Below are 25,463 nucleotides of genomic sequence, written 5' to 3'. Positions count from 1 at the left end.
ACGACAGACGAAGCTGATATTTCACCGCGCTTTTGAGATAGGTTAATAAGAGCGAGAGTGCGATAAGCGACGCTACAGAAAGGAGAGATTGTTTTAATTGGGTGTGTGTGGGACATTAGAAGTGGTAGAGCTCGGACATTCATCTTTCTCCCAATGGCATGTGCTCACGCGACTTGTGTTTACTATCTTTTATGTTACAAAAAAACTTTAGATGCTGTGATTTCTGAACGTCCAAAAGACAATGGCTTTCTTCAAGGTTTATTCACCAAACCATTTTTTTCATTGAGCACAATGTATTTAACAATATCAATAAGTTATGCGTCATTATAACACACCAGCAAATTTTATTTGCGGTCATATTCTAAATTACATTTACAATTGTAGTAAGTTATAAGAATAGTCCCTTCAGAAATAAATTACGCCTAATTAAAACTAATAAGCTAAACTAAATTTAGCCCGCAGGTAGTCGATTCCAATGATTTAATTTAGAATTTCCATTACAGTTATATGTACAATCACAAAATAAATAGTTCGATTAATATACAATAATTTATCATACTTTAGTTCTCATTGCGCAGCATGGGATGCTGCGCTATATTTCGCTTTGCATACAATGTATTGCCGAATCTTCAGATAGCTCATCCAGTGAAGACTCTGGAAACGAATGAAATGAATTTTTTTTATCATTTTGCGACATTATCAAACTCAATTACCTACCATGCCTACTGTACGGGGATGATTTTGACGAGCCAATGACGTTGTTATTGTTGAAACTAACGCCGATGTTGTTGTTATTGTTGTTTAAATTACCGGTGTGGGTGACGTTCGGTGCTGCTCCCATGTGTAATGGACTGTGCACAACGCCAGACTGTTGGAATGTGTACGACAGCTGAAGATTGATATGCCTAGCGAATGGATTAATCTCGCCATCCCTGGGTACTGCACAGAAGCAATTGAGAGTTAGGAAGTTCTACACGAGTTGACACACGTTTGAATTACCTTGAATATGCTTCTTTTGACGGGCACGTGAATTCTGGAACCACACCTGAGTAACCCTCTTGCTGAGACCGGTCACTGATGCAATGCGTTCGAGATCTTGTCCGTCTGGGTTGCTATCAATGTTGAAATTGGCCTGCAGAATCTGAAGTTGATCCTCGGTGAAGGTGGTCCGTACGCGTTTTGTTTTGTTGTTCTTCTGGTAGCCATCGGCTTCACAGCCATCTGGAAGGTGAGATTCAATATTTCCTGCTACTTATGCTACTTATTTTATGAACACTCACCATCACTTGACGTCCCGCAGTCGAACATCTCGGAATAGTGCGTCTTGCAGAGCACTTTATCATCGGCCAGAGCGAACTGTTCCCCGGTTGACAACTGCCGTCCGCAGTTATCGCAGGCGAAACACGCCAGGTGAAAGGTCAACTCACGTGCGCGCCGGACCCAATCCGTAGCGGCGATACTTCGGTTGCAGCGTGCGCATTTCGCACCGAATGTTCTGAGGGAGAGGGAAGCGATCCGGTTGTTTAGTTTTTTGGTTTTCGAATTGCACTAATTTGCTTGCATATATAAATTTTCACAACATTCATGTTTGATGTCCTACTTATTATCGTCGACGAATGCTTTTCAGTATATTCTTATTTCAGGACATTTTCGATATGGCCACCCCTTTTTTCGATAACGTGTTTAAATCAAACAAACAAAATTCTTAATGCACAACTCTAACATTACGACTTCGATGCTGTTGAATATCCGAATTATTTCTTCTTTAAGTTCCTCCAAATTTTGTGGCTTATTAACATAGCAACGGTCCTTCACGTATTCCCAGAGGAAGTAATCGACGTCGAGAAATCCTGAAATTCTTACCATAAGACGACAAAGTTTCATTAAGGTTTCGGTTGCTTGAGTAATACACTCTGTCCAACTTCTATAAGACCAGGTGATGATCTGGCTGCTTTGTGCCAATGTAAAAAAAAACAATGCTTCAACTCATATTCTAGTGCATTGGTATTGGTGACTACCATACACTGCATGATTTTCATATGTGTGTGTGCAAGCGCTGAGCGTAAACCAAGGGTTTTGTATTTTTCAAGTGTCAAGTTTATAAGACCAGTTACTTTTTTCCGTTGTTTTAGTTGTTTTGATCAATAAATCTGGAAATTCCAAAGAGAGAAGTGCTTACGGAGAGAAAAGAAAGACAAATCGATGCATTTCACCAAGAAAATGTTGGTATCAGAAGAAAATGTTGGTATTCTTGTGGGATTGGGCGATCTCATCAAGTAGTGCTCAATTATTTGACGAATCCTCAAGGGTACGGTAAGAAAGAGAGAGTCACACGTAAATCGAAGCTCTCTGATCGGAATAAGCGGGAAATAGATAGAACAGCTTCGAATACCTCAAAATCGTTTATGCAAACGAAGCAATATTTTAATTTCAATGTTACTCGGGTGACAATTTGCCAAGTTTTGGTAAGAAACCCTCACATAAAGAGGGTTTAAAAGGTTAAATCTCCTCATCTTATACCATCTCACATCGGAATACGTCTGAGTTTTGCCAAAGCTCACATTAACCGACAGTGGGACATGGTATGTTGTGACAAAGAATGTTTCCGATAGAATACGTTTTGCTATATACCAGAACGAAAAGTTCTTCTATGTATAAGTTTTCTTCACTGATGAAAACAAGTTCAATTAGGATAGTTGTGATGGCTTCAACGGATACTGGCGTGATTTACGGAAGAAGGAACATAATTTTTCAACCAGGAATTTTGATGGAGGCTCGTGCATGAAGAGCTCAACGTCGCAATCTCGGAAACATGGAAAAATATCGAGAAATCCGTTCAACAGAATTTTGGAAATAGTATTTCAATACGAATTTTCCAATTTATTAGCTGGAATGGCAAGATTGACAATTATTGACATGTAAATCAGACGATCGTTTTGTGTTTTTCATTGATAATACTTATGAATTTTGAAATTGTTTTATAGAAACTGGACAGCTGAAATTATCATATTTAAGTACAATAAATAAAACAACAACTCTTTTTTAACGAAATTGACGTTAAATATACTTTATTCTAGCATTCAAAAATGTATGAATGTATCTTGTTGAAATTCTAACTGTTTGTGCTGCAACGAAATAGAATCATGGTGGTCTTATAGAAGTTGGACAGAGGAAAATACACGTTCTTGTAAATTGTACATCTTGACACTAAAAACCATCCGATCAGACTGAACGAGTAGCTGAATATTATCGTCCCGAAATGGGGAATGCAGTGTTAACATCGACGGAGCGAAAAAAAAATTATAAGGAGCCAATCGATTTTTTTTGCGTGAGCGTTTAATCTGAAAGACCCTGTACAACTGGTAAATGACGGACTCCTATCAACGAATGTTCCATTATCAATTTGCAAATCATGTTACCCTATACACAGTGTGTCAATCATGTTCCAGAAATCAAACTATTTCACACTATTATTAACATAGAGCTTACTCTATTTGGCCAAACGCTTACTGAAACATATTATCTCAAAGTTTTGGAGCATTTGAAGGCCAGAATTCGCCGAATTCGACCCTAACATCACAATCCCGAGTGTTGGCGATTAATATCTACATGAAAATGCACCGATCGTGCGTCAGTTTTTGGCATTAAATCGCCTATGTCCTAAATCATCCGGGGTATTTCACTTGTCTGGCACTACCGTATGCGGGATGATGTTTGCACCATCGTACAAATAATGTTTCCGTTTCACCTGTGTATACAATGCTTTGGTTTTCATTGCTTGCACGTAAGCTATAAAGCCTGTCCATGTTAAATTTCGGACACTTTTCTTTCAGTGTAGTGTATGAAATATTTCACTAATCAATGAAATATTTCATTTACATAACAGCTGAAACCTTCCTCTTTATTTCGATGGCCAACATGTTTAAATTAATCTTTAGTTTGGTAAAATGGCGTCGAATCAAGTGGAAGTACGCAAACGCTTTTTGCGCGAACAGCAGCAAAATCCAAAAGTATCGGTACGCGATCTCGCCAAAAAGCTAAAACTGCCGAAGAGTACCGTGTTTTGTGTGTGCAAATCGTTTGACCAGCGCTTAACTGTGGATCGGAAGGTTGGAAGCGGAACAAATCGAAAAGTATGCTCCCGACAGATGGACCGAAAGGTGGTTGCCATTATTGAGAAACATCCCAATCGTGATGATAAGCGAAATTTCACTGCAAAAAGCCGTGCTAAGGTGCTCTACACCCAGTTTTTGCAAAAATGTTCATGAACCATAATGGACAATGAAACTTATGTTCTCGAAGACTTCAAACAGCTTCCGGGTCTCGCTTTTCATGCTGCAATGCAAAGGAATGCCGTAGCCGAGTGTTTCCGAACCAAGAAGCAGTCTAAATTCCCCAAAAAGTACTTGGTTCGGCAGGCCATATGCAGTTGTGGCCGAAAATCAAAATCTTCCGTCTCTGCCGGCACTATCAACAAAGATGTCTACGAGAAGGAATGCCTCCAGAAGTGGTTACTACCATTCATAAGAAGCCACGACTCTCCAGCGTTGTTTTGGCCAGATTTGGCCCGTTGTTACTATGCAAAATCCATCCTGGAATGGTGTAATGCACATGAGGTCAAATATGTGCCAATAACAGCAAATCCACCGAACTGTCCAGAACTTCGCTCAGTTGAAAAGTACTGGGCTCTGATTAAGCTTAAACTATTCGAACTTAAGAAGAAAGCGAATGGCATTAATGATTTCAAGAGGAGATGGAAAAGCACCTAATGGCAGATGTTCCCAAGAAAGTTCGTGAATTTTACAGACAACGTAATTAACATCGAAGTAAGCTTTCCTTGTTTTGGATATAAGTCTATTTTACTGAAATAAACAATCGGTTTTGTTGTATTACGTGAATTTTTGTTTTACTGGCATCATCTTGGTGTCCGAAATTTAACGTGGACAGGCTTTAAACTATAAGAAGCTGCGAGTAAAAGAAGCCGACTTCTTTAGTTGCGCCATGACGAAGTGGCAGCGTATTCATGATTAATCCCTTGCGTAACTGTCACAAAATGACATGGCAATCGCCGTTGGAGTGTCCAGTTGGATCGTGAAAAGGATCTCAGTCCGAGAAAAGAAAGGACCCTTCCACAAGGAACTTTACACAAAGGTGACAACAGGTTGTCCGAGGTCAGCTCGAATCCGAGGGTTATCACTATCATCACAAGAAGAATTCGGACGAATCCAGTGCTTTCATGAGGAAAATGGCGAAGGAAAACGGGATGAGCGACTTTACGGCACGGAAGACCGTGAGGTGAGCAAAAAAAATTCGGTAATCCTTCTCACCGACAAGAGCATGTTTACAGTCGATCCCCATCAAATCGCACTCAAGTTACAGGAACATTCACCGTTCTGGGCGAAGGATATATGGCCGCCATCCAGCCATGAAGGTGCGTCTTTTCTAAACGCCACCCAAGTACAGCAAGCTTCTGACAAACATTGACCTGTACCTACAGCGAAATGGATCCAGGCTACAGTATGAGGAACTGTCGTGCGTCACGGAATCGTGTGAAAGCCGTAATTGCAGCAAGTGGAAGCTCGATCTATAATTAACATAGTTCGAGACTCTCAGAAACATCCTTTTTTGAATAAATTAAGAAAATGGAAACTGAAATATTTCAGTTTTTTTTCAACTTGACATTGCTCAATAGCGCAAACTTTATCACACATACGGTAGAGGAGGTGGGAGTAATACGTATATGTTAAGAAGAACTTTAATTATATCTTTGAAAACTCATGTTCCCCAAAACTTAAATGCAGTTTCTTGCTATTTAATATATTTGTTTCGACTTAATCGGCTAAATATTTTACAAAAAAATGTTTTTACTGAAATTCAAACAGATCGAAGAGTGCAACATTTTTTTCGATGCGGATAGTATGGACATGAGTGCTCCCGTGGCCGAGTGGTTAGCCTCTCACATTATCATGCCGGGGGTTCGGGTTCGATTCCCGTTCTGGCCGGGAGATTTCTCGTCAAAGAAATTTCCTCCGACTTGCACTGTGGTTACGCGTATTCTTGCCACTCCAGAATACATTCAACCTCAACTAAGTATTTCTGATAAAAACGACGCAAGAAATACTCACGTTGAGAAAGCAGTTCCACTGGGAACGTTGGTGCCATCCAAGAAGAAGAATATGGACAGGTTTATAATATACGAAGCGTAGAGGTTTATAGGTTCGTAGGAGAAATAATTTTCTCTTTTGTCTGATCTCATCACGAATGTCCGTTAAATGATGAAAAAATCAAATGAATCCACCTAAAAGTGGTATTGTGCTTTTCTGCAGTAAAAACGGACAGACCCTAAACTATTTTGCTTTTGGCTTCAGTCAGCTTCTAGACAGTCCATCTTTGACCATTTGGTTTCAGTTCACAGACGCAGGGCATTCTGTAGGAATATATTAAATGGATTTTTCATAGTCCATCTCACTTCCACTGGCTATTGTCCGTTTCACCCCACCAGTACAATTATTTCAATACTTTAAAATTTCCACTCACAAATGAATTTACTTTTCCGTACACACCTAATATCGCTTCTCTGTTAACTCACAAACCGAAATATCATCATCAGCGAATTGAATTTTGATATAGAATCACTCAAAATGCCTTCTATGGAGGCCCCGAAAATATTCTGGGCAAGCAGCAAACGCCGCTTGTTATAAAAAGAATTTGAAACTTACAATTCACGAAGAATACTCGCGAAATATTCACCCTTACTTTGGAATTCGGTCAGATTTCACGATTCAATCAAACTCGAATTTTACATTCCGTGTTTCGTAATCCGTTCGGCCCAAATCCTATAGAGCAGTGCAAATATGGCATCCTTACCTTGACACAAAAAATTCTATGTCATGGTGAAATACGTTCCATTTCCAATCTAATCTTTCTCCATCGCCTCGTCGCGATCTGGCGTTATGGTAACAACTATACCTCTCACGCTAGAGTTCACGATTTCAATTCTCACTTCTGACATTATTTCGGAATGGAAGCAAAGTGACGAACCAGTCAAAGGTGTCGAAAGACACTATAGGGGAAATGCGGTTAAAATGAACAAAATGAAAAATGAATGTAATTTTATGCGCATCGTATTTCAATTATTCGACCTGCTATTTTCGATAAATCATCAGTTCGGACTACTGTTCACATATTCAGTGAGAGGTAAACAGATATTTTGTTTGGTTTCAGTGATTAATTTGCATTCGAAATTACTTTGTTATTTGGGGCAAAATGAGGCTCCACTGGATAACGACTAACAATGTTACGTTTTCTAAAGCTGATTTACCTCATCACATGTTGCTTTTCATGGGGTAGTTTTGTGGCTTTGACCTTGAAAAAATATGCCACCTCAACCAAAACCAATCCTCGATATGTGTTTCGTATGCATGAGTAAATTTCAATTACGACTCTAGGTAAATAAGACTACCTCATTTCATACAGGTACCTACTATTTCAATAATGATTTAAACAAATTTAGATAAGGAACAACGCATAAATCTATCCCATTGTAGCATGTGTAATTGTTCATTTTACCACCACCATGGGATCATTTCAACCGCACGATAAAAATATGTTCGATTTTACATCTTTTTTCTTTTAATGAAAAATGTACTATTTTAATTTTTTATAATAAAAATCGTTTGATATCTTGAACAACAATTAGTTAAGGTAAATGGGCATATTCCTTAGGGTGTTCATTTGACCCGCTTTTCCCCTAATACAGAAAGAAAAAAAACATTCTCAAGTGGAGTCGATCAGTTGTAGAATGCGAAATTGCGTTCCGTTCGGATGATTTTCTCGGAACCAGGAGTGATAAGTGTCTAAGTAATTCGCCTCCGAATATGCACTAAGCAAGTCAGTCAGAACCAAATAAAATGTATCGCGTCGATTTTTTTACCGTTAGGAGAAGAGTATTTATGTATGAGTGAATCACACGTAAGTATTGTGGATTTTATGCGTTGTCAAATGTAGATAAAGGGCGAACACGAAATTATTGCGACACCGAAAATGTCATGCCAATTTTCTTATAATGTTTAGAATCAAACCAAAATTTTATGGTAGTTTTATACATATATTTACTTAAAAAATCAAAAGAAAAGTTAATCGATGGAGCCTTGAGTGTAAAATTGAACGCATTTTCGCCTGATGCCCTCCATCAAAGTCTTTACAGTGTCATCCGGTTTCTCAGTTTTTTTTTCCATTTTCTTAACATGTCCTTCTCGTCTTTGACTGTCTTCTTGATTCTTGCCGAAGTTCCCGCTTCATTATTGCCCAGTACTGCTCCACCGGGCGCAGCTTCGGACAGTTTGGCGGGTTCATGTCCTTTGGAACAAAATGGACAGAATTGGCCTCATACCACTCCAGGACACTTTTAGAATAGTGGCATGATGCCAAATCTGGCCAAAATAGCGGAGCTTCGTCGTGCTGCTGCATGAACGGCTAAAGGCGCTTCTTGAGGCACTCAGATTTGTAGATCTCGCCATTTACTGTGCCCTTTGTCACGAAAGGCTCACTCCTCAGTCCGCAAGAGCAGATGGCCTGCCAAACGAGATATGTGGAGGCAAACTTCGACATTATCTTCTTCTTAAATTTGTCGTCCACATCGAACTTGCTCTTGCCGGTGAAAAACTCCAACCCCGGAATTTGCTTAAAGTCGGCTTTTATATACGTATCGTCGTCCATCACACAGCAGCCATATTTTGTCAGCATCTCCTCGTAGAGCTTCCGTGCCCGAGTTTTAGCCGTCGATTGTTGCCGCTCATCGCGGTTTGGGAAGTTCTGTACCTTGTATGTATGTAGTCCAGCTCTCTTCTTTGCATTCTGGACGTAGCTCTGCGACATGCCGATCTTTTTAGCCAAATCACGGCTTGAGACGTTGGGATTTGCTTTAATCATCCGCTTCACCTTTCCCTCCGTTTTTTTTTTGTTCTCCGGTCCCGATTTTCTTCCAGCTCCTTTGCCGTGGTCCAACGTCAACTGCTCCTGGAACCGCTTCAACACTCTGGGACGGTTGAATGGTGAATGTTCAACATTTTTCCCAACTGCCGGTGCGACAGGTCAGGAAATCCCAGGTGTTTGGTTCACCTCCATTTTCGTTGAATCGAAAAACACGACTTCGAGTTTGACGGCATGTAGACAATACACATCAATGAGAAAGTGTGCAAAATTTGGTTGATTTTTACCTAATGGTAAAAAAGTTATGCCCTGTTGAATGTGTCGCAATAATTTCGTGTTCGCCCTTTAATGGTGATGGTGAAACAAATATGGATTCGCCTGTGGCAGCAGTGGGTGTCTAGAAGAAAATAAGCATACTGGAAAATTGATTTGTGAATCGGTCTCGCTCTTTACTCAATGGAAACATTTGTTCATTGGTACTTGTTAGTGCTACCTAATATTTGAACAGGAAAGTTCTTAGATGTTCTTAAACTTTTGTTTGTTTTCATCGACACCAGTTTCATAGTCCTACGTCAACAATACGGTCGGATTTTAGACATCGCCCTATTAGTTTTTGAGATATATCAGAATGCACGTAAATCGTAAAATAGTCGTTATTTCAAATAATAATAATAATATTTAAAAAATAAGAAAACAACCAGAAAATAATTGCAACAGGAACGTCCGCTCAGAAAAAGTTCAGTAGGCTAGAAATATTTTGGCGCGGGTAAAACATGATTGGTACCGTTTTGTCTCATACTCCGAACACTTCATTTTTAAATGTAAATTTGCTACACTTTAATGTTATAAATAATCAAATAATGATAGCCCTGATATTCTTTGAGGTATAAGCTACATTTCAACATCATTTACAGGCATTCATATAGCCTATTATTTTGAAATGCAAAAAAGTGACAGTCAAAACCAAAGATAAAATGCTTGCGTTAGCAAATTGCGTAAAACAAGCATCGTTAATTTTTCAGTTTTTGTAGTTCTTTAAATTTTTTGTTTACTTTTTTTAATGTTAAGTGCTAGAAAACGTGAGAATCTACAATAAATAGATGGAAAAAAATGATATCTATGCAGAAATGTTCATTAAAATTAGTAGTGAAGTAGTGTTCGGTATTTGAATCAAGTTTCTTTGCATGATTCAAATTCCGAGCACTTCATTTTAAATGTAAATTTACTGAACTTTAATATTATAAATAGTTGAATAATGAGAGCCTTGAAATTCTTTGGGTTTTAGGCTACATTTTCACATCATTTACAGGTATCGATACAGCCTATAGTTTATATTATCAAGATTTGGCAAAAAAGTGGCAGTCAAAACCAATGATAAAATGTTTGCGTTGGCAAATTCCGTAGAAAACAAACATCGTGAATTTTTAAATTTTTATAGTGAAAACTATTTCGTTTGCTGTTTATATGTTCGTTCGGTAAGAGTCTCGACAATCCAATTCTGGAGCAACAATATAAAAAGACCATTTGTTAACAAATGTTTGCGAGCTCTTCCCTTGCAAAATGCAGGTCGCAGGTGCAAATTAACGAGAGTAAAATTGATTTTCTTAGCCAGTTTCTCAACTAAAACCACAATATCAAAACCGGGGTCCTGAAGTGACAGTCCGAACTCGATTATATACTGATTCGATTATACAGCCATTCCATGCCAACCCGATATAGTGGTTCTCCGATTTCCGCGAAAAGTGCTAGTTTTGTTCTTCATCGCAAAATATTAGACCCGTATTTTTATTTTTTTGTTAGGGTGACCATTCCCTTTTTGGGGTGGTCCAAAAATTAATTTTTTCTCATTTTTTTCCCATAAATGACTTTTTTTTTACAGAAAACAATAACTTTTGAAGTACTGGACCAATTCAGATGATCGACATATCAAAATTAAAGCAGTTAGCTGATCTTTTTTGAGAAAATACTACATCTACAAATTTGAAAAATTTGAATTTTATTTTCATAATACGTATTTGTTTTTTATAGTTTTCATGGTCTCGCGACCAAGGTCGCTATATTTTTTTATATTTTTTCTTGAGAGCTGAAAGATTTTTTCTTGTTTACATAACATGTCCAAAAATCAGAAATGTGTTTTTTTTTTATTTTGAATTATAACTTTTCAAAGTTAATCGATGGTCTAAAAATCATGTTTCCCTTTTTTCCAAAAATGACATTTTTCAAAAATTCATAACTTTTGAACTACCTAACAGATTTGGATGATCGACACATTAAATTGAAGTCAATTAGCTAGTCTTCTTTAAAAAAATATTTAGTTTGCAAAAAATGGAATCCTATTCGCATAGATCTAGTCGCATACGATTATCGAACGAAGACTAAATCATGTTAACTTTGAAAAATAATAACTCAAAAACGATAAGAAAAACACACCTCTGATTTTTGGATATGTTATGTAATAATACTAAGCTTTCAAGAAAAAATATAAAAATGTATTGCGCCCATGGTCCCGAAACCATGTAAACAAGAAAAAACGAACACAACCGATAATTACGAAAACAAAATCCAATTTTTTTGCAAGTTAGCTTAGTTAGTTAGTTAGATTAGCTTATTCGCTTTAATTTGATATATCGATCATCTGAATCGGTCAAGTAATTCAAAAGTGTTCGGAATATGAATCAGTGGCATGAATGGAGTTCGGAATTTGAGACAATGTGATTAATTTAATTTTTGGTTTTTCATCATGAATGAGAATGCTCTATTGTATACAAAAATCAAATTAATTTCGCGAAAAAGTACCATTTTGAGTAATGAGACACTGTTTAATGGCCATCGAAGCTTAAGTGTTCGGAATTTTAGACAAAACGGTATGTCTCACAGAAAAAAAGTCATTTCTATTATAAATCAATATTTCGTTTTCGTTTTGAAATTTATTCTGAGGTCAAAGTAATGGGGCCAAAGTATCCATTAATCGACGACAAGGAATCGATGGGGCCGAAGTCGCTAATATGACGCGGTTATCTAATATATATATAAAAAAAAAGGTTTTTTTGTATTTTGTATGTACGAAACAACAGCAGCCGCAAGTGAATCCATCCGAAATTACCCTAATCAGTCAATTGTACAGCGTTCTCAAGAATTGGGTATCTCCCAAGCCTCATTTTGTCGTATTTTGCGGAATGATCTTGGACTACATTCTTACAAGATCGAATTGCCTCAAGAACTAAAGCCATTTGACCATAAGAAGCACTGAAACTTCTTCGATTGAGCTTTTGCGAATCTTGAAGAAAATTATGATTTTCATCACAAAATCATCTTCAGCGATGAGGACCATTCCTGACTAAATAGTTTTGTCAACAAGCTAAATATGCGATTCGACGCCATTGGATTTATTTTTATAAAGCTACGTCAAAGCACTGGTATATGAAAACATATCAGCAGCGCTTTAGAAGAGCTCAGTGACAACATACAACGCAAAATTTGCAACATTCCGGTCGAAATGTGTGGCCGAGTAGAGGAAAATTGGGACCAACGGATCGATCGCTGTAAACGGGCCCGTGGTGGTGATATGACCGAAATCGAATTTTATTCTTAAAATGTAAGAGTTGAACAACAACCAGAATAAATATGAACTCAATATCTCAAAAATATGTGTCTTATAAAAAAAAAGTTGACAATTCCTTATATTCCTTAAATATCAATTTTGTCCTTCATATTTCTGTAGTTTAGGCATTCAAGAATATACCCTAGAAAGGACTTATCGACAATCCTATTATTTACCGAGTTAGAGCCATTTTAGTGACGCGTATCTAAGCTGTTACGGCCATAACAATGAACTTCAAACGCGTTTTTCTCGAAACTAGTCTTTTCAAACTGGTGTATACGATATCTCAAGTTCTACTGAACCGATTAGTGTCGAAATTATATGAATACAATCTGCAGGCATCTCTCTATCGCATGACCCTCTAAAAAAAATAATAATTTTTAAATTTCACTATTTTTAAAAAATCGGGAAACGTAAGAAAAAACGTTTCAAACCGCATTTTGTTATTTTGTTTTTTCGAACGGTCACCATTTAGCCAAAAAAAAACATATTTTTGACTTGTCCGAGGTTCATACGATAGCGACCAGAGATGGGCAAACCGTTCACGAACGGTACGAAAGAACTAGTTCGCCGAAAAGAGTGAACGAGCGGTCGTTCTTTTTCAAAGAACGGTAGTTCACCCCACGAACTGATTGCGAGCGAACGGTTTGTGAACGAACGGAACGAACTGATTCCGTAAGAACGGTTTGCGAGTGAACTGATGGAGAGTGAACTGTTTGTGAACGAACTGTTTGCGAGTGAACTGTATGGCAAAGAACTGATCGAGAGTGAACTGTTTGGGAACGAACTGTTTGAGAACGAAGTGTTTGCGGCCGAACTGTTTGCGAACGAACTAGTGCAGCTGAACTGATTTGCGCTGGACGGAATGGACAAATATAACGAGAACGCTTGTAAGGAAAATAAAACGATTTGTCATTTATGAGCAAAATGCACGCAGGGTTTATTTTTTTTAATGTATACTCAATTTTGGGTTAAAAATTAAATTAGATTTTCGTAGTTTTAAAAGCAAAACTATATATTTTCAATTTCATGTATTTTTTCAATTCCGCGTAACAATCATATACTTTCTGATTATCAGAAAAAATCTGGGGGAAGCTGGGGCGATTCATGGATTAGATAAACATAAAATTTTATAGTGAGGGCATGTTGAGAAATAAGTTTTTTCGTTGCTTTCAATTTATTGTTTGGCCTATTGCGTGTACGTGTTATCGTGATTGTTTATATGATTGATTGTTAGTGAAAATCGCTGCTTTTTTGCCTGAATGAAAATTATGAAATATGATCTTACATGGAACCTGTGTGTTGTCCAAAAAGAGAATATGAAAAATTTCACATATTTTGTGAGCATCAAATTATTACATAAACTTTTGTCGACCGATAAACATATTTTCACATACAGTTTGCGACTTTTCAAGAAGCAGCTTATCTTTCCCCACTAAATTTCAAAAGTATAAATCCCATACGTACACTATCCAATCCAACGATATCAATTAATAGCTGTCTATTGATGTTGGGTTCCAGCTAACATTCTTTGTTGTTCTTAATACCGCTGAACGAAAGAGCGAAAGAACGTTTAAAAAAAACGGATTCACTTAGATGAACGGTTAGTGAGTGAACCGTTCATCAAAGTGAACTGTTTTGCCCATCTCTAATAGCGACATCTTTACTGATTCAGAATCTGTTTGATTTTTTTTGTTTCAGAATACCAGAAAGGCTGGAATCGTGTACGTCATGGCACAACTTTTTTTTGAACCCTCTCACTTCATTAGCTCTTAACTATTCTAGTTATGAATATTTTTTCTCTCTTCAATTTTCGTTTTATTGTTAAAAGATAGATGAACAAATGATGATATAATGGATAGTAGAAATATTCTTTGTTTTATATTTACGGAACTCGAAAAAACGTCCGAAATTCGTGTCTCTACACTAGAACACCCCCTTAAATAAAAGAACGCACAATGTGATGTAGGACAAAAACCATTCGTCTGATCCTTCCTATGGAAAAAAGGCAGGTTTTGGTCAATGTTCAATTTTACGAATAGTCATGGTCTCTAAGACAAATCTATGCTGTTCTCCAGCCTTGCAATTTTCATATGCAAGGTGAATTAAATCGAGAGAGTACGAAAATTATCCCCCCCATCAGGTAAAAAAGGGAAAACACTTAAACGTGTTCCTAAATCGCAAGATGTTTCTTCTGGGGACGAATCAGCTCATGCTAATAAGCTCCCTCATAAAAAAATCGCAAATCTCTCCTCTCCACCTCTTGACGCTCCCACCCTACTTTCGACTTCGGGTTCCCTTTCTGTTATCCCCGCTACCACTCAATCCTTACCTTCGCCTACTCCCCATGTTGTCTCCCTTCCCACTCAATCCTTGTCCTCGTCTTCCCCCTCTGTTACCTCGTCTTCCCCCTCTGTTACGTCCTCCCCCCGTGTCAAGGTCTATCCAGAAGATGCATCTGGAACTGGCCCATGGGTTGTTTTCTTTCGGCCCAAACCAAATGGAAAAGCTTTGAAAGTCATGCAGATCGCGAAAGATCTGGCAAGGTATACCTCCGTGTCGGAAATTTCGAAGGTTAGACCAAACAAATTGCGAGTTGTCGTGACTGATCGAAAGGACGCAAACAAGATTGTTGTCGACCAGCATTTTACAATTGAGTATCGGGTTTACATTCCCTCTCACGTAGTTGAAATTGAGGGTGTGATAACCGAAACGGGTCTGACGTGCCAATACATTACGAGTGAAGGTACTGGCCGTTTTAAGAAACTGCACTCGATGACTGTTAAGATCTTGGGTTGCCGCCAGCTCGGAACAGTCTCCCATGAAGGGGGTGAAACCAAATTTACGCCGTCCGACTCGTTTCGAGTCACCTTCGCTGGTTCAGCTCTCCCGGACTACGTGATGGTAGAGAAATTGAGGTTAGCCGTGCGACTTTTTATTCCGAAGCCAATGATTTGTCAAAAGTGCAAGTCAGTTGGTCATACGGCTGCTTATTGTGCCAATAAAGAACGCTGTGCCACTTGCGGAGAGCAACATGTGGGCGAAGCCTGCAGTGCGACGGTAAAAAAGTGTCCATATTGCGGGGGAATCCCACACGTGCTCTCAGCTTGTGAAGCATACAAGAGTCGCTGGGAGAAACAGAAGCGCTCTTTGAGGGAACGCTCTAAACGCACTTTCGCGGAAATTTTGAAGGGCGCTTCTCCACTGGCTCAACAACAACAACCAATCAACACGCATAATGTTTACGCCACGTTGCCAGTTGACGAAATGGAAGCGGATACAGCTAACGGGGGCACGCCGCCTATTTCTCAAGGGAATCCCCGGCGCAAAAATGTGACCACTCCCAACGTTCAAGGACAAGTCCCTCCGGTGATACCCCCAGTTAGTTTGCCTAAAAAAACGAGTGCAGCGGACAAGCAAAATCAGGTTCCTCCTGGCTTCCGTGGGAATGGTTCACCTTCGAACGACCCAGCATTCGAGGGAACATCAAAAACCCCAAATGTCCCTGTTTTTCCGTCAAGTTCAAATTCCCAATCGGGATTCATAAAGTTGTCCGACCTTGTGGATCAAATTTTCACGTGTTTTAATGTTTCCGACTCCATCAGAACCATTGTCACCGCAATGATTCCAGTATTAAAGACAGCAATTGATGCAAACATGGCCCCTCCTTGCAATGATTATCTCTCTTGATGTCTAATTTAAATAGAGAGGTCGGAGATATCACTGTTTTACAGTGGAATTGTCGTAGTCTTATCCCTAAATTAGATACATTCAAATTTTTAATTCATAAGTTCAATTGTGATGTTTTTGCTCTGTCCGAAACTTGGCTTTCTTGGATCTCTCTTTCCACGATTTTAATATTATACGCTTGGACCGATATGACAGATACGGAGGGGTGCTATTGGGGATCAATAAGTGCCACTCATTTTTCCGAATTGATCTTCCACCTATTGGTGGGATCGAAGCTGTTGCTTGTCATGCAAACATCAGAGGCAAAGACCTCTGTATTGTCAGCTTGTATTGGCCTCCGAGAACTGCGGTTAGCCGCAAGCAACTTGCTGACACGTGCTCACTCTTTCCTGAGCCACGGTTGATCTTGGGAGACTTCAATTCTCACGGAACCGCCTGGGGGGCACAGTACGATGACAACCGTTCATCGTTGATATATGACCTTTGTAACAGCTTCAATATAACCATTTTGAATACTGGGGAAACAACACGTGTACCTAAACCACCTGCTAAGCCAAGTGCTCTTGACCTCTCGCTTTGCTCGAACTCACTATCGTTAGATTGCAAGTGGAATGTAATACAGGATCCCAACGGTAGTGATCACTTGCCAATCAAAATTTCCATCACCACTGGGTCGAATTCTTCTGAATCTATAAATATGGCATATGACCTCACAAGACACATTGACTGGAAAAAATATGCGGACGCGATTGCTCTAGCCATCAATTCCAGAGATGGTTTACCTCCATTGGAGGAGTATAACATCCTTTCTCGTTTGATCTATGACAGCGCAGTTCGCGCTCAAACGAAACCCATCCCAGGTTCCACCATTTGCCGAAGGCCTCCCAATCTATGGTGGGATAGCCATTATATAGAAAAATCGAATGCATTCAAAGCTTTTCGGAAACGTGGAACTCCTGAAAATTTTCAAACGTATTTAGCCCTTGAGAATCAGTTCAAAAATTTTATCAAAGGGAAAAAACGTGCTTATTGGCGAAATTTCTTGGGAGGTTTGTCACGAGAAACGTCAATGAAAAAATTATGGAAAGTGGCTCGAAACATGCGAAATCGCTCTTCAACGAATGAAAGCGAAGAATATTCACATCGATGGATCTTTAATTTTGCACGGAAGGTTTGTCCCGATTCCGCTCCCGTGCAGAAAATTGTTCGAGATATACCACAAGATAGGTGCGATCTTGATTCCGAGTTTTCGATGGTAGAATTCTCTCTTGCTCTCCTTTCATGTAACAATTCTGCTCCGGGATCGGATAGAATTAAGTTCAACTTGCTGAAAAACCTCCCTGATGTGGCGAAACATCGCTTGTTGAATTTATTCAATCGGTTTCTGGAACATAATATTGTTCCAGATGATTGGAGACAAGTACGAGTTATAGCTATTCAAAAACCCGGAAAACCCGCGTCCGACTTCAATTCGTACCGCCCAATAGCAATGCTGTCTTGTATACGGAAATTGTTGGAGAAAATGATCTTGTTTCGCCTTGATCGATGGGTTGAAACGAATGGCCTACTCTCAGATACACAATATGGGTTCCGCAGGGGCAAGGGGACGAATGATTGTCTTGCGTTGCTTTCTTCAGAAATTCAAATGGCTTACGCCGGAAAAAAAACAAATGGCTTCAGTATTCTTGGACATAAAGGGGGCCTTTGATTCTGTTTCAATAGAGGTTTTGTCAGACAAATTACACTCTCGGGGACTGCCGCCTCTATTGAATAATATGTTATATAACTTGCTTTGTGAGAAACATTTGAACTTTTCTCATGGAGATTCGACAGTAAGCCGGGTCTCCTACATGGGACTCCCCCAGGGCTCATGTTTAAGCCCCCTTTTGTACAACTTCTATGTAAGCGACATTGACAATTGTCTTACACAAAATTGCAGCCTAAGACAACTTGCAGATGATGGAGTGGTGTCTGTCGTAGGATCAAACGAATCCGACCTGCAAGAATCCTTACAAGATACTTTGAACAATTTTTCAACCTGGGCCATTGGGCTAGGGATCGAATTCTCCACGGAGAAAACAGAGATGGTGGTTTTTTTCTAGGAAGCATAGACCAGCAAAACCAAAGCTTCAACTTTTGGGTAAACCGATCACTCATGCTATGTCATTCAAGTATCTTGGGGTCTGGTTCGACTCCAAATGTACTTGGGGGGCCCATATTAGGTATCTGAGTAAAAAATGTCAACAAAGAATAAACTTTCTCCGTACAATTACCGGCACCTGGTGGGGAGCCCATCCCGAAGATCTTATAATGGTGTATCGAACAACTATTCTCTCAGTGATGGAGTATGGCAGTTTCTGTTTTCAATCAGCTGCCAAAACACACCTCATTAAACTCGAGCGAATTCAGTATCTTTGTCTCCGAATTGCGTTGGGATGTATGCCCTCAACGCATACCATGAGTCTCGAGGTTTTGGCAGGCCTACTCCCACTAAAAGATCGCTTCAATTTATTATCTCTTCGGTTCCTCATCCGGTGTAAGGTTATGAACCCATTGGTGATCGGAAATTTTGAGCAGCTGATCGAGCTAAATTTTCATTCTGGATTCATGAGCTCATATCATGAATTCGTCTCCATGCAGGTTAATCCTTCTTCGTATATTCCCAACCGTGTTTGTTTTCCTGACTACATCAATTCCTCTGTGCATTTTGATCTGTCCATGAAGCAGGATATCCATGGAACATCAGACTATCTTCGATCGAGGATCGTTCCAACGATCTTCGATGCAAAGTATGGGGATATCAATTGTGATAATATGTACTTTACTGATGGGTCCTCTATGAATGAGTCCACAGGATTTGGAGTGTTCAACGAATTTTCTAGCACCTCACACAGTCTTCAGAATCCTTGCTCAGTGTATATTGCTGAATTGGCAGCGATACACTGGGCGCTGGACAGCGTCGCCTCACGACCTGTTGAACACTATTACATTGTAACGGATAGTCTTAGCTCTGTCGAAGCTATCCGTTCAGTGAGGCCGGAAAAGCACTCGCCGTACTTCCTTGAGAGAATACGAGAAATTTTGAGTGCTTTAACCAGACGCTGTTATGTCATTACCTTTGTCTGGGTCCCTTCACATTGCTCAATTCCGGGTAATGAGAGGGCTGACTCATTAGCAAAGGTAGGTGCAATTGAAGGCGAAATTTATCAGCGTCAAATCGCCTTCAATGAATTTTATTCTTTAGTCCGTAAAAATACCATCGCTAATTGGCAACGCAAATGGAACGAAGATGAATTGGGCCGGTGGTTCCACTCAATTATCCCTAAGGTTAGCTTCAAACCATGGTTCAAAAGTCTGGACTTGAGTCGAGACTTTATTCGCACCTTCTCCCGACTCATGTCCAACCACTGTTCGTTAGACGCGCTACTGTTTCGTATTAATCTTGCCGACAGCAATCTTTGTGTTTGTGGCCAAGGTTATCATGACATCGAGCACGTTGTTTGGTCGTGCGAGTTGTATCTTGTCGCCAGATCGAATTTAGAAAACTCCCTCAGTGCTAGAGGAAGACAGCCCAATGTGCCGGTGAGAGATGTGTTGGCTCGGTTAGACCTTGATTACATGTCCCAAATCTATATTTTCCTTAAAGCTATCGATGTTCGTGTGTGATTATCCTTATATCCTTATATCCTTTGCGTGCAATTGGTCCCCTTGCTACAAACAGTAGAATAAGTTGAAATGTAAATACACAATAGATATACGAATAGATTTAAGAATTGAGTGTGTGAGATTATCATTATTGTAACAATTTCCTTATATCCCATCCTTTTCCTGAACAAATATGTCACCCTACTAAACTCGAGTAGACCGCGAGTAATCGGTTTTCTACCTTACTTACCTTAGATTTAGAAAATGTTTATGTATAGTAATAAAAATATTATTAAGAATTCGGCTCCTTTAAACTTATGTAACTGAGCCTGTAAAAATAAACGAATTTAATAAAAAAAAAACAAATCGAGTGGAAAATAAAAAAAACACATTTGCATTCGCCACCAACGATGTTTCTGTTGTCATACGGAACAAAAAAAAGCTTGCGTACAAAACACAAACGAGCCCAAACAACGGAAAGCATACGCGTTTCTGAACGGAGAACGCAGCAGCAAAAGTATAATCATTTTCGAAAGTTTATATAACTTTATATTTACACGATTTTAAAAACAGACTGTGTCCAGCCGGTGACATTCGCATTTTTCGTGGCGCCCGCAACGATTGCACTGTAGCACCCCAAAGAGAAGGCATTAAAATTAATGATAATGTTTATGTATTTTCAATGTTTGTTCGCTTTTTTGTTCGGTGTCAACACGTAAAACTGAATGTGACCCTATCATGGCATAGTGAGTGGCTTTGATCCACCGTTGTTAACGAACATTGGTACGAACTGATAAACTACAAGATTGTCTTACATTCGCTACTATTCCAAACACATGTTCAGGGTAAAGAAATCTAGAATATGACAACCTTGTGACTATGCGAAAAAAATGCACACGAGCGGCGTCCTCGAAACTCGATCCCAAAGCTCAGTTCCCCGGCAAAGTACGTCATCTCGGGTATCAGCGAAAAAATATGATCACGACAAGCTCACCAGTCGGTTCTGCACTGTCACAGTTCGGAGCAATGTTGCTGATCATGCGATCGAGATGTACACTTCATCTCACACGTCACATCTTCATTGGCTGCTCCTCGGATGCTGTTGTGTTGTTGTTTCAGATGTTGCAGTACTCCCCATGAATTGCATGACTCCGTCGTCCGTCGTCACATGCAACGCGCGCAGAGAACATTGTAAGGCTAACGGTGGTGACGAGGGAATGATAAATTTCGAGATATTTCCAAGATTATGTGCATAATTTGTCCGCTTATGTTACGCGCGAGTGCTCCCGGTGGTGGCGGTGGCAGCACCCCACAGTCAGTCGGCTGCGGACAGCTCGCAATGGTCATGACAGGGAGGAGGGATGAGGTGGGGGAAAAGGGATGATGAGTGGTCCTGTCTTGTTTTATCGTGCGAGCTGGATTCATTCAACAAGAGGAAATTGTGAGAACAAAAATCGTGTCGAAACGTCTTCCCGAGATAATGAATTTTATTGCTTACCCATTTGGCTGCTGGGCGCTACCGGTTTTCCGGCTGCCGAACACGATGTGATCAATGGATCGCTGAAATCACTGGAATTGAATCGAAGCATGGGACTGCCTTCAACTAATGGTAGAATCTGTGAAGAATTTGTCGTAAGGTAACGAGCAAATGTGGGTTCCTCTCTGCGCACCGGGAGTGTATCGTATTGTGTAGCTGTGATTTAGAAACATAAATCGTGAAACCCATAAATTTTAACCTAAAAATGATTGATACCAGATGTGATAGATTCTTCATTTGTTCAAACTTTGTTGACTTTCGCAACATGAAGTACAGCAGTGTCACGATACAAAATCATTTTAGTCGGTTCCACTTTGTATTATACTGTTTTGCTTCTATTGCTCGGTTCAAGTGCTTTCGTGGAGTCTTAAATATTTCATTTGGTCGTGTGCGCGGAAGCAAGAAACGATTTTCTTTTAGTTCTGAATTATAATGTGTTGGGCAAATTGTATCTAGCAGTAAATCAAAATCAACAAACGTCGTTCGGATCTTCAAAACTCTCTTGTTTTTAAATACTTGGGTTTCTTCAATAAAAAAATTGTAGGGGGTGGAATCCAAGACACGACCGCTTAGGACGTAGGACTACGCATTCGTTTCATTTAATTTGTTTATTTATCATTTCGGATAGTATTCATAAATGCAAAGAAATTTTATAAATCACTGTTTATTAGACTAGTTTCGGTGAGCCAAAAAAGGGTAAACATTAACGTTTAGCATTGTAGAAGCCAGTCTAGAAGCAGAGATTCTCTCTTGCCTCTGTGAGAACAATACACGAAGTGGTCATATGTCGCAATTTGTTTCTTCATGTCAAATGCACACATTGCACATCTCGCTCCCAGTGGTCTTTTTCGCATTTGAAACACACACTCGACCACATCCGATTAACTATTCGTTTCACCAGCATCCACTGTAATTCCACATTCCTTGACCCACTTCACTTTTTCATGACAACCTATAAAAATAATGAAAATTGCAATATTTGCAAGTATCAACTACCGTTTCTCTAATTCTCGATCAAAACTGTTAACCGTTTAAAAAGTTAGGGCTGTATTGGGTAGATCATTGATGAAGACCGTTCTGCGACTGGAACGCGAAACTAAATCACATATAGTATTCCAGCAGAAGAATAATTTTCCTTGTGATTTTCTTTACGATGATAGTCCACAGATAGCATCCACAGCTCGAGGGAAAACGAAGATGACACAAAACGAGCAGAATCAGAAAGACAATTAATTCCCACTCGACGCTCGTCGGCAACGATGTTGCTTCGATGACCACCCATGAGAAAGATTATTAGGTGGAGCAGATGGCATAATTTTCGAGCGTAGTGTGCGTGATAGCATGCGCTGTCATTGCTACTTTTCACATTGTGACGTCAATATTTGTGTTTACATTCAACTACCTTCCACATCCATGTGAAAACGCTTTTTTTCGACGAGTGTTTTATCAATTACAAACAGATCTTTTCGCGGAGTTCCCACTGAATATGCGTTTAATGTGACAGTGTGCAGTGGATATTTGTGATATGATGTCGGAAAAGATGAATGAATGTGATATTTTTGGGTGTCTTTTTCACTGTCTCACCTTAATAAAAACAAACAAATTTTCGTTATTTTCGCGATTATATGATGATATTTTGAAGGCTCCCAGTATCGGTGTATGTGATTTGAGAAAAATAGTTTAGAATTAAGCAACATTTCATTGAAAATTCTGCTATTTCCGAAGACTAAGAATACGACTGTTTTCTGGACGGTTTTGCTCCTTAAAAAATGGAAGTTAGCCACAATACACAATATCATCTATTGAAAAACAATCAGTTACAAAATTTCACCCATGACATCATCATTTCACCCATGACATCATCAAATTGTGAAATATTTAAATATTGTTTCGTCTCTTCCATATACATTCCATATTGAATGCAAGTAATGACAACACCATATTTTGTTTACCAATACAAATATACTCTGCCTGCTGCTGCACCTCATATGTATCTCATTGGATGACCACCAAACGGGAAGTAAAAGTTTTCCTCAAGTAATATTTATACGTTCTTGATGCATTATTCATTGTAACATGCTCCGGAACGCATTTTTTTTTCAGCCGAGTTGAACGTCGGCTCCTCTTTCCGAAAGTTGGCAGGCTTAATAATTCGTCATAATTACGGATAACACTTGGATGAAAAATTCAAAACAAGGAACTCGAAGCTGGAAGCGAAACATTTTAAGTATGCAGCGGAATCGTTAGATGATCAGTGTAACAACCAAGCGATCGACGGATATCTTTTTGAGAGCAAACTCCCAAATTGAAGAAGCGGAGTTTGCAGGATATTCAGCCGAGAGGTTTGCTCGTAACGTGAGTTACTATTGCAATTTATACAAAATTGTTTAGTCCCGATGAAAACTAAATATGATTGAACATACCCACCCACTTACAAGTCATCTTAATGTGAATACAGCACATATGAGTTGATCTGAGACAGGACCCATCAGTAGAACGACAGACAGCATCCAAAGTCATACGTGTGTGAATGTCGAATTTAATCAAATATATATACTTTAAATTTGAGAGTGTATTTCTAGAATTCCTAAGAAAGAGAACCTTTAGTTGAGATGATGAAAAATCTCGATGCTAGAACCTCTGAAAACGAAAACAAATTCATAACAGCTCATGTTCGTTTCAGTCACACACTAAATGGTTTTAAAGCACCAATCCCAACCAATATGAGCATTAATTTTCCTTCTCTGTTCGTTTGAAATTCTTTTAACTTGACGACTTGGATGAAGATCATTTTAGTACATTTCCAATAAATTCATTTGAAGAACTTTTGATTCCGACCTGGACAGATGTCTGGTTTTTTACGTTATTATTTTCATTATTTAATTAAATCTAAAATATTATGAAAATGTTTCAAGCCCCTCTGATTTTGTGCACACATTATGTTAGTGTTACATGTGTGTAACACTAACATAATGTGTGCACAAAATCAGAGATTCTAACTTCCCAAGTTGGAATGAAACCTCGTATCGAACGTGCTGAGAATAGACCGAAGCAAGTACCTCCTGGTTTAAGCGGTTCATCTACGCACCAGGGGTCCTCAGCACTTCCCGGAGCAGAGCCCAACACGTCTGTTCCTTTTTCGCGGTCGAGGCAACAGCCACAATCTGGCTTGCTTGCGCTTTCTGACCTGGTGGACAATATTTTAAATGCTTTAAATATAAATAACCCTCTTAAAAGCATAGTATTATGTTTGCTCCCGATTGTGAGAACATTTTTGAAAGAAAAATGTGGTTTTTTAGCAGCGTTCATTTCCCTCGATGCCTGATTCAGTGCAAGCGGTCAAGGATTTGACCACTGTAATACAGTGGAATTGCAGAAGCATCATCCCTAAACTAGATCAAGGTTGATTGAGCGATTGAGCAATTTAATTTTTTAATTCATAGTTCTAACTGTGATGTATTTTCCCTCTGTGAAACATGGCTTTCTTCAGCCGACGAACTGAATTTCCACGATTTCAACATTATTCGCCTCGATCTAAATGACACGTTTGGTGGCGTACTATTGGGGATCAAAAAATGCCACTCCTTCTATAGAGTCACTCACCCATCGATGACAGGCATTGAAGTTGTCGCTTGCCAGACACAAATCAATGGCAAAGACCTCTGCATCGCCTCGATATATATTCCTCCAAGAACTATGGTTGGCCGCCATCAGTTTTTTGATATCATCGAGGCACTGCCGGAGCCGCGGCTAATCTTAGGTGACCTCAACTCCCATGGAACAGCATGGGGTTCACTCTACGATGACAACCGTGCCACTTTGATTAATGATCTGTGCGACAACTTCAAATTGACAGTTTTGAATACTGGGGAAGCAACTAGAATAGCCAACCCTCCTGCACGGGCAAGTATGCTAGACATATCACTTTGCTCTTCTTCGTTATCCCTGGATTGCACGTGGAAGGTAATCCAAGATCCCCACGGTAGTGACCACCTGCCAATAATTTTATCGATCGCCAATGAATCAGGTTCTCGTGAGTCAGTCGATATTGCGTATGAC

At 39.4% G+C, this 25,463-nt stretch overlaps 1 protein-coding gene across 2 annotated transcripts in view; it reads right to left on the bottom strand.

The window, feature by feature from the left end:
* Positions 1-324: 324 nt before the first annotated feature.
* Positions 325-25,463, bottom strand: part of LOC129769850 (LIM/homeobox protein Awh-like) — a 108,395-nt gene continuing 83,256 nt past the window's right edge. Inside the window, exons 3-6 of one of the 2 annotated variants that reach the window (XM_055772346.1) lie at positions 1,281-1,495; positions 1,000-1,221; positions 714-939; positions 325-654 (exon numbers count right to left, since the gene is read on the bottom strand). In XM_055772346.1, the coding sequence (XP_055628321.1) occupies positions 639-654; positions 714-939; positions 1,000-1,221; positions 1,281-1,495 (679 nt within the window). In that variant the 3' untranslated portion in view covers positions 325-638. The remainder of the gene's footprint in view (positions 655-713; positions 940-999; positions 1,222-1,280; positions 1,496-25,463) is intronic. The other variant, XM_055772345.1, reaches the window with a different exon arrangement.

This window comes from Toxorhynchites rutilus, chromosome 2 (assembly GCF_029784135.1).
Source record: "Toxorhynchites rutilus septentrionalis strain SRP chromosome 2, ASM2978413v1, whole genome shotgun sequence".
NCBI lineage: Eukaryota > Metazoa > Arthropoda > Insecta > Diptera > Culicidae > Toxorhynchites > Toxorhynchites rutilus.
The sequence above is the reverse complement of the archived record's forward strand: the minus strand, read 5'-3'. Positions and strand labels throughout refer to the sequence as shown.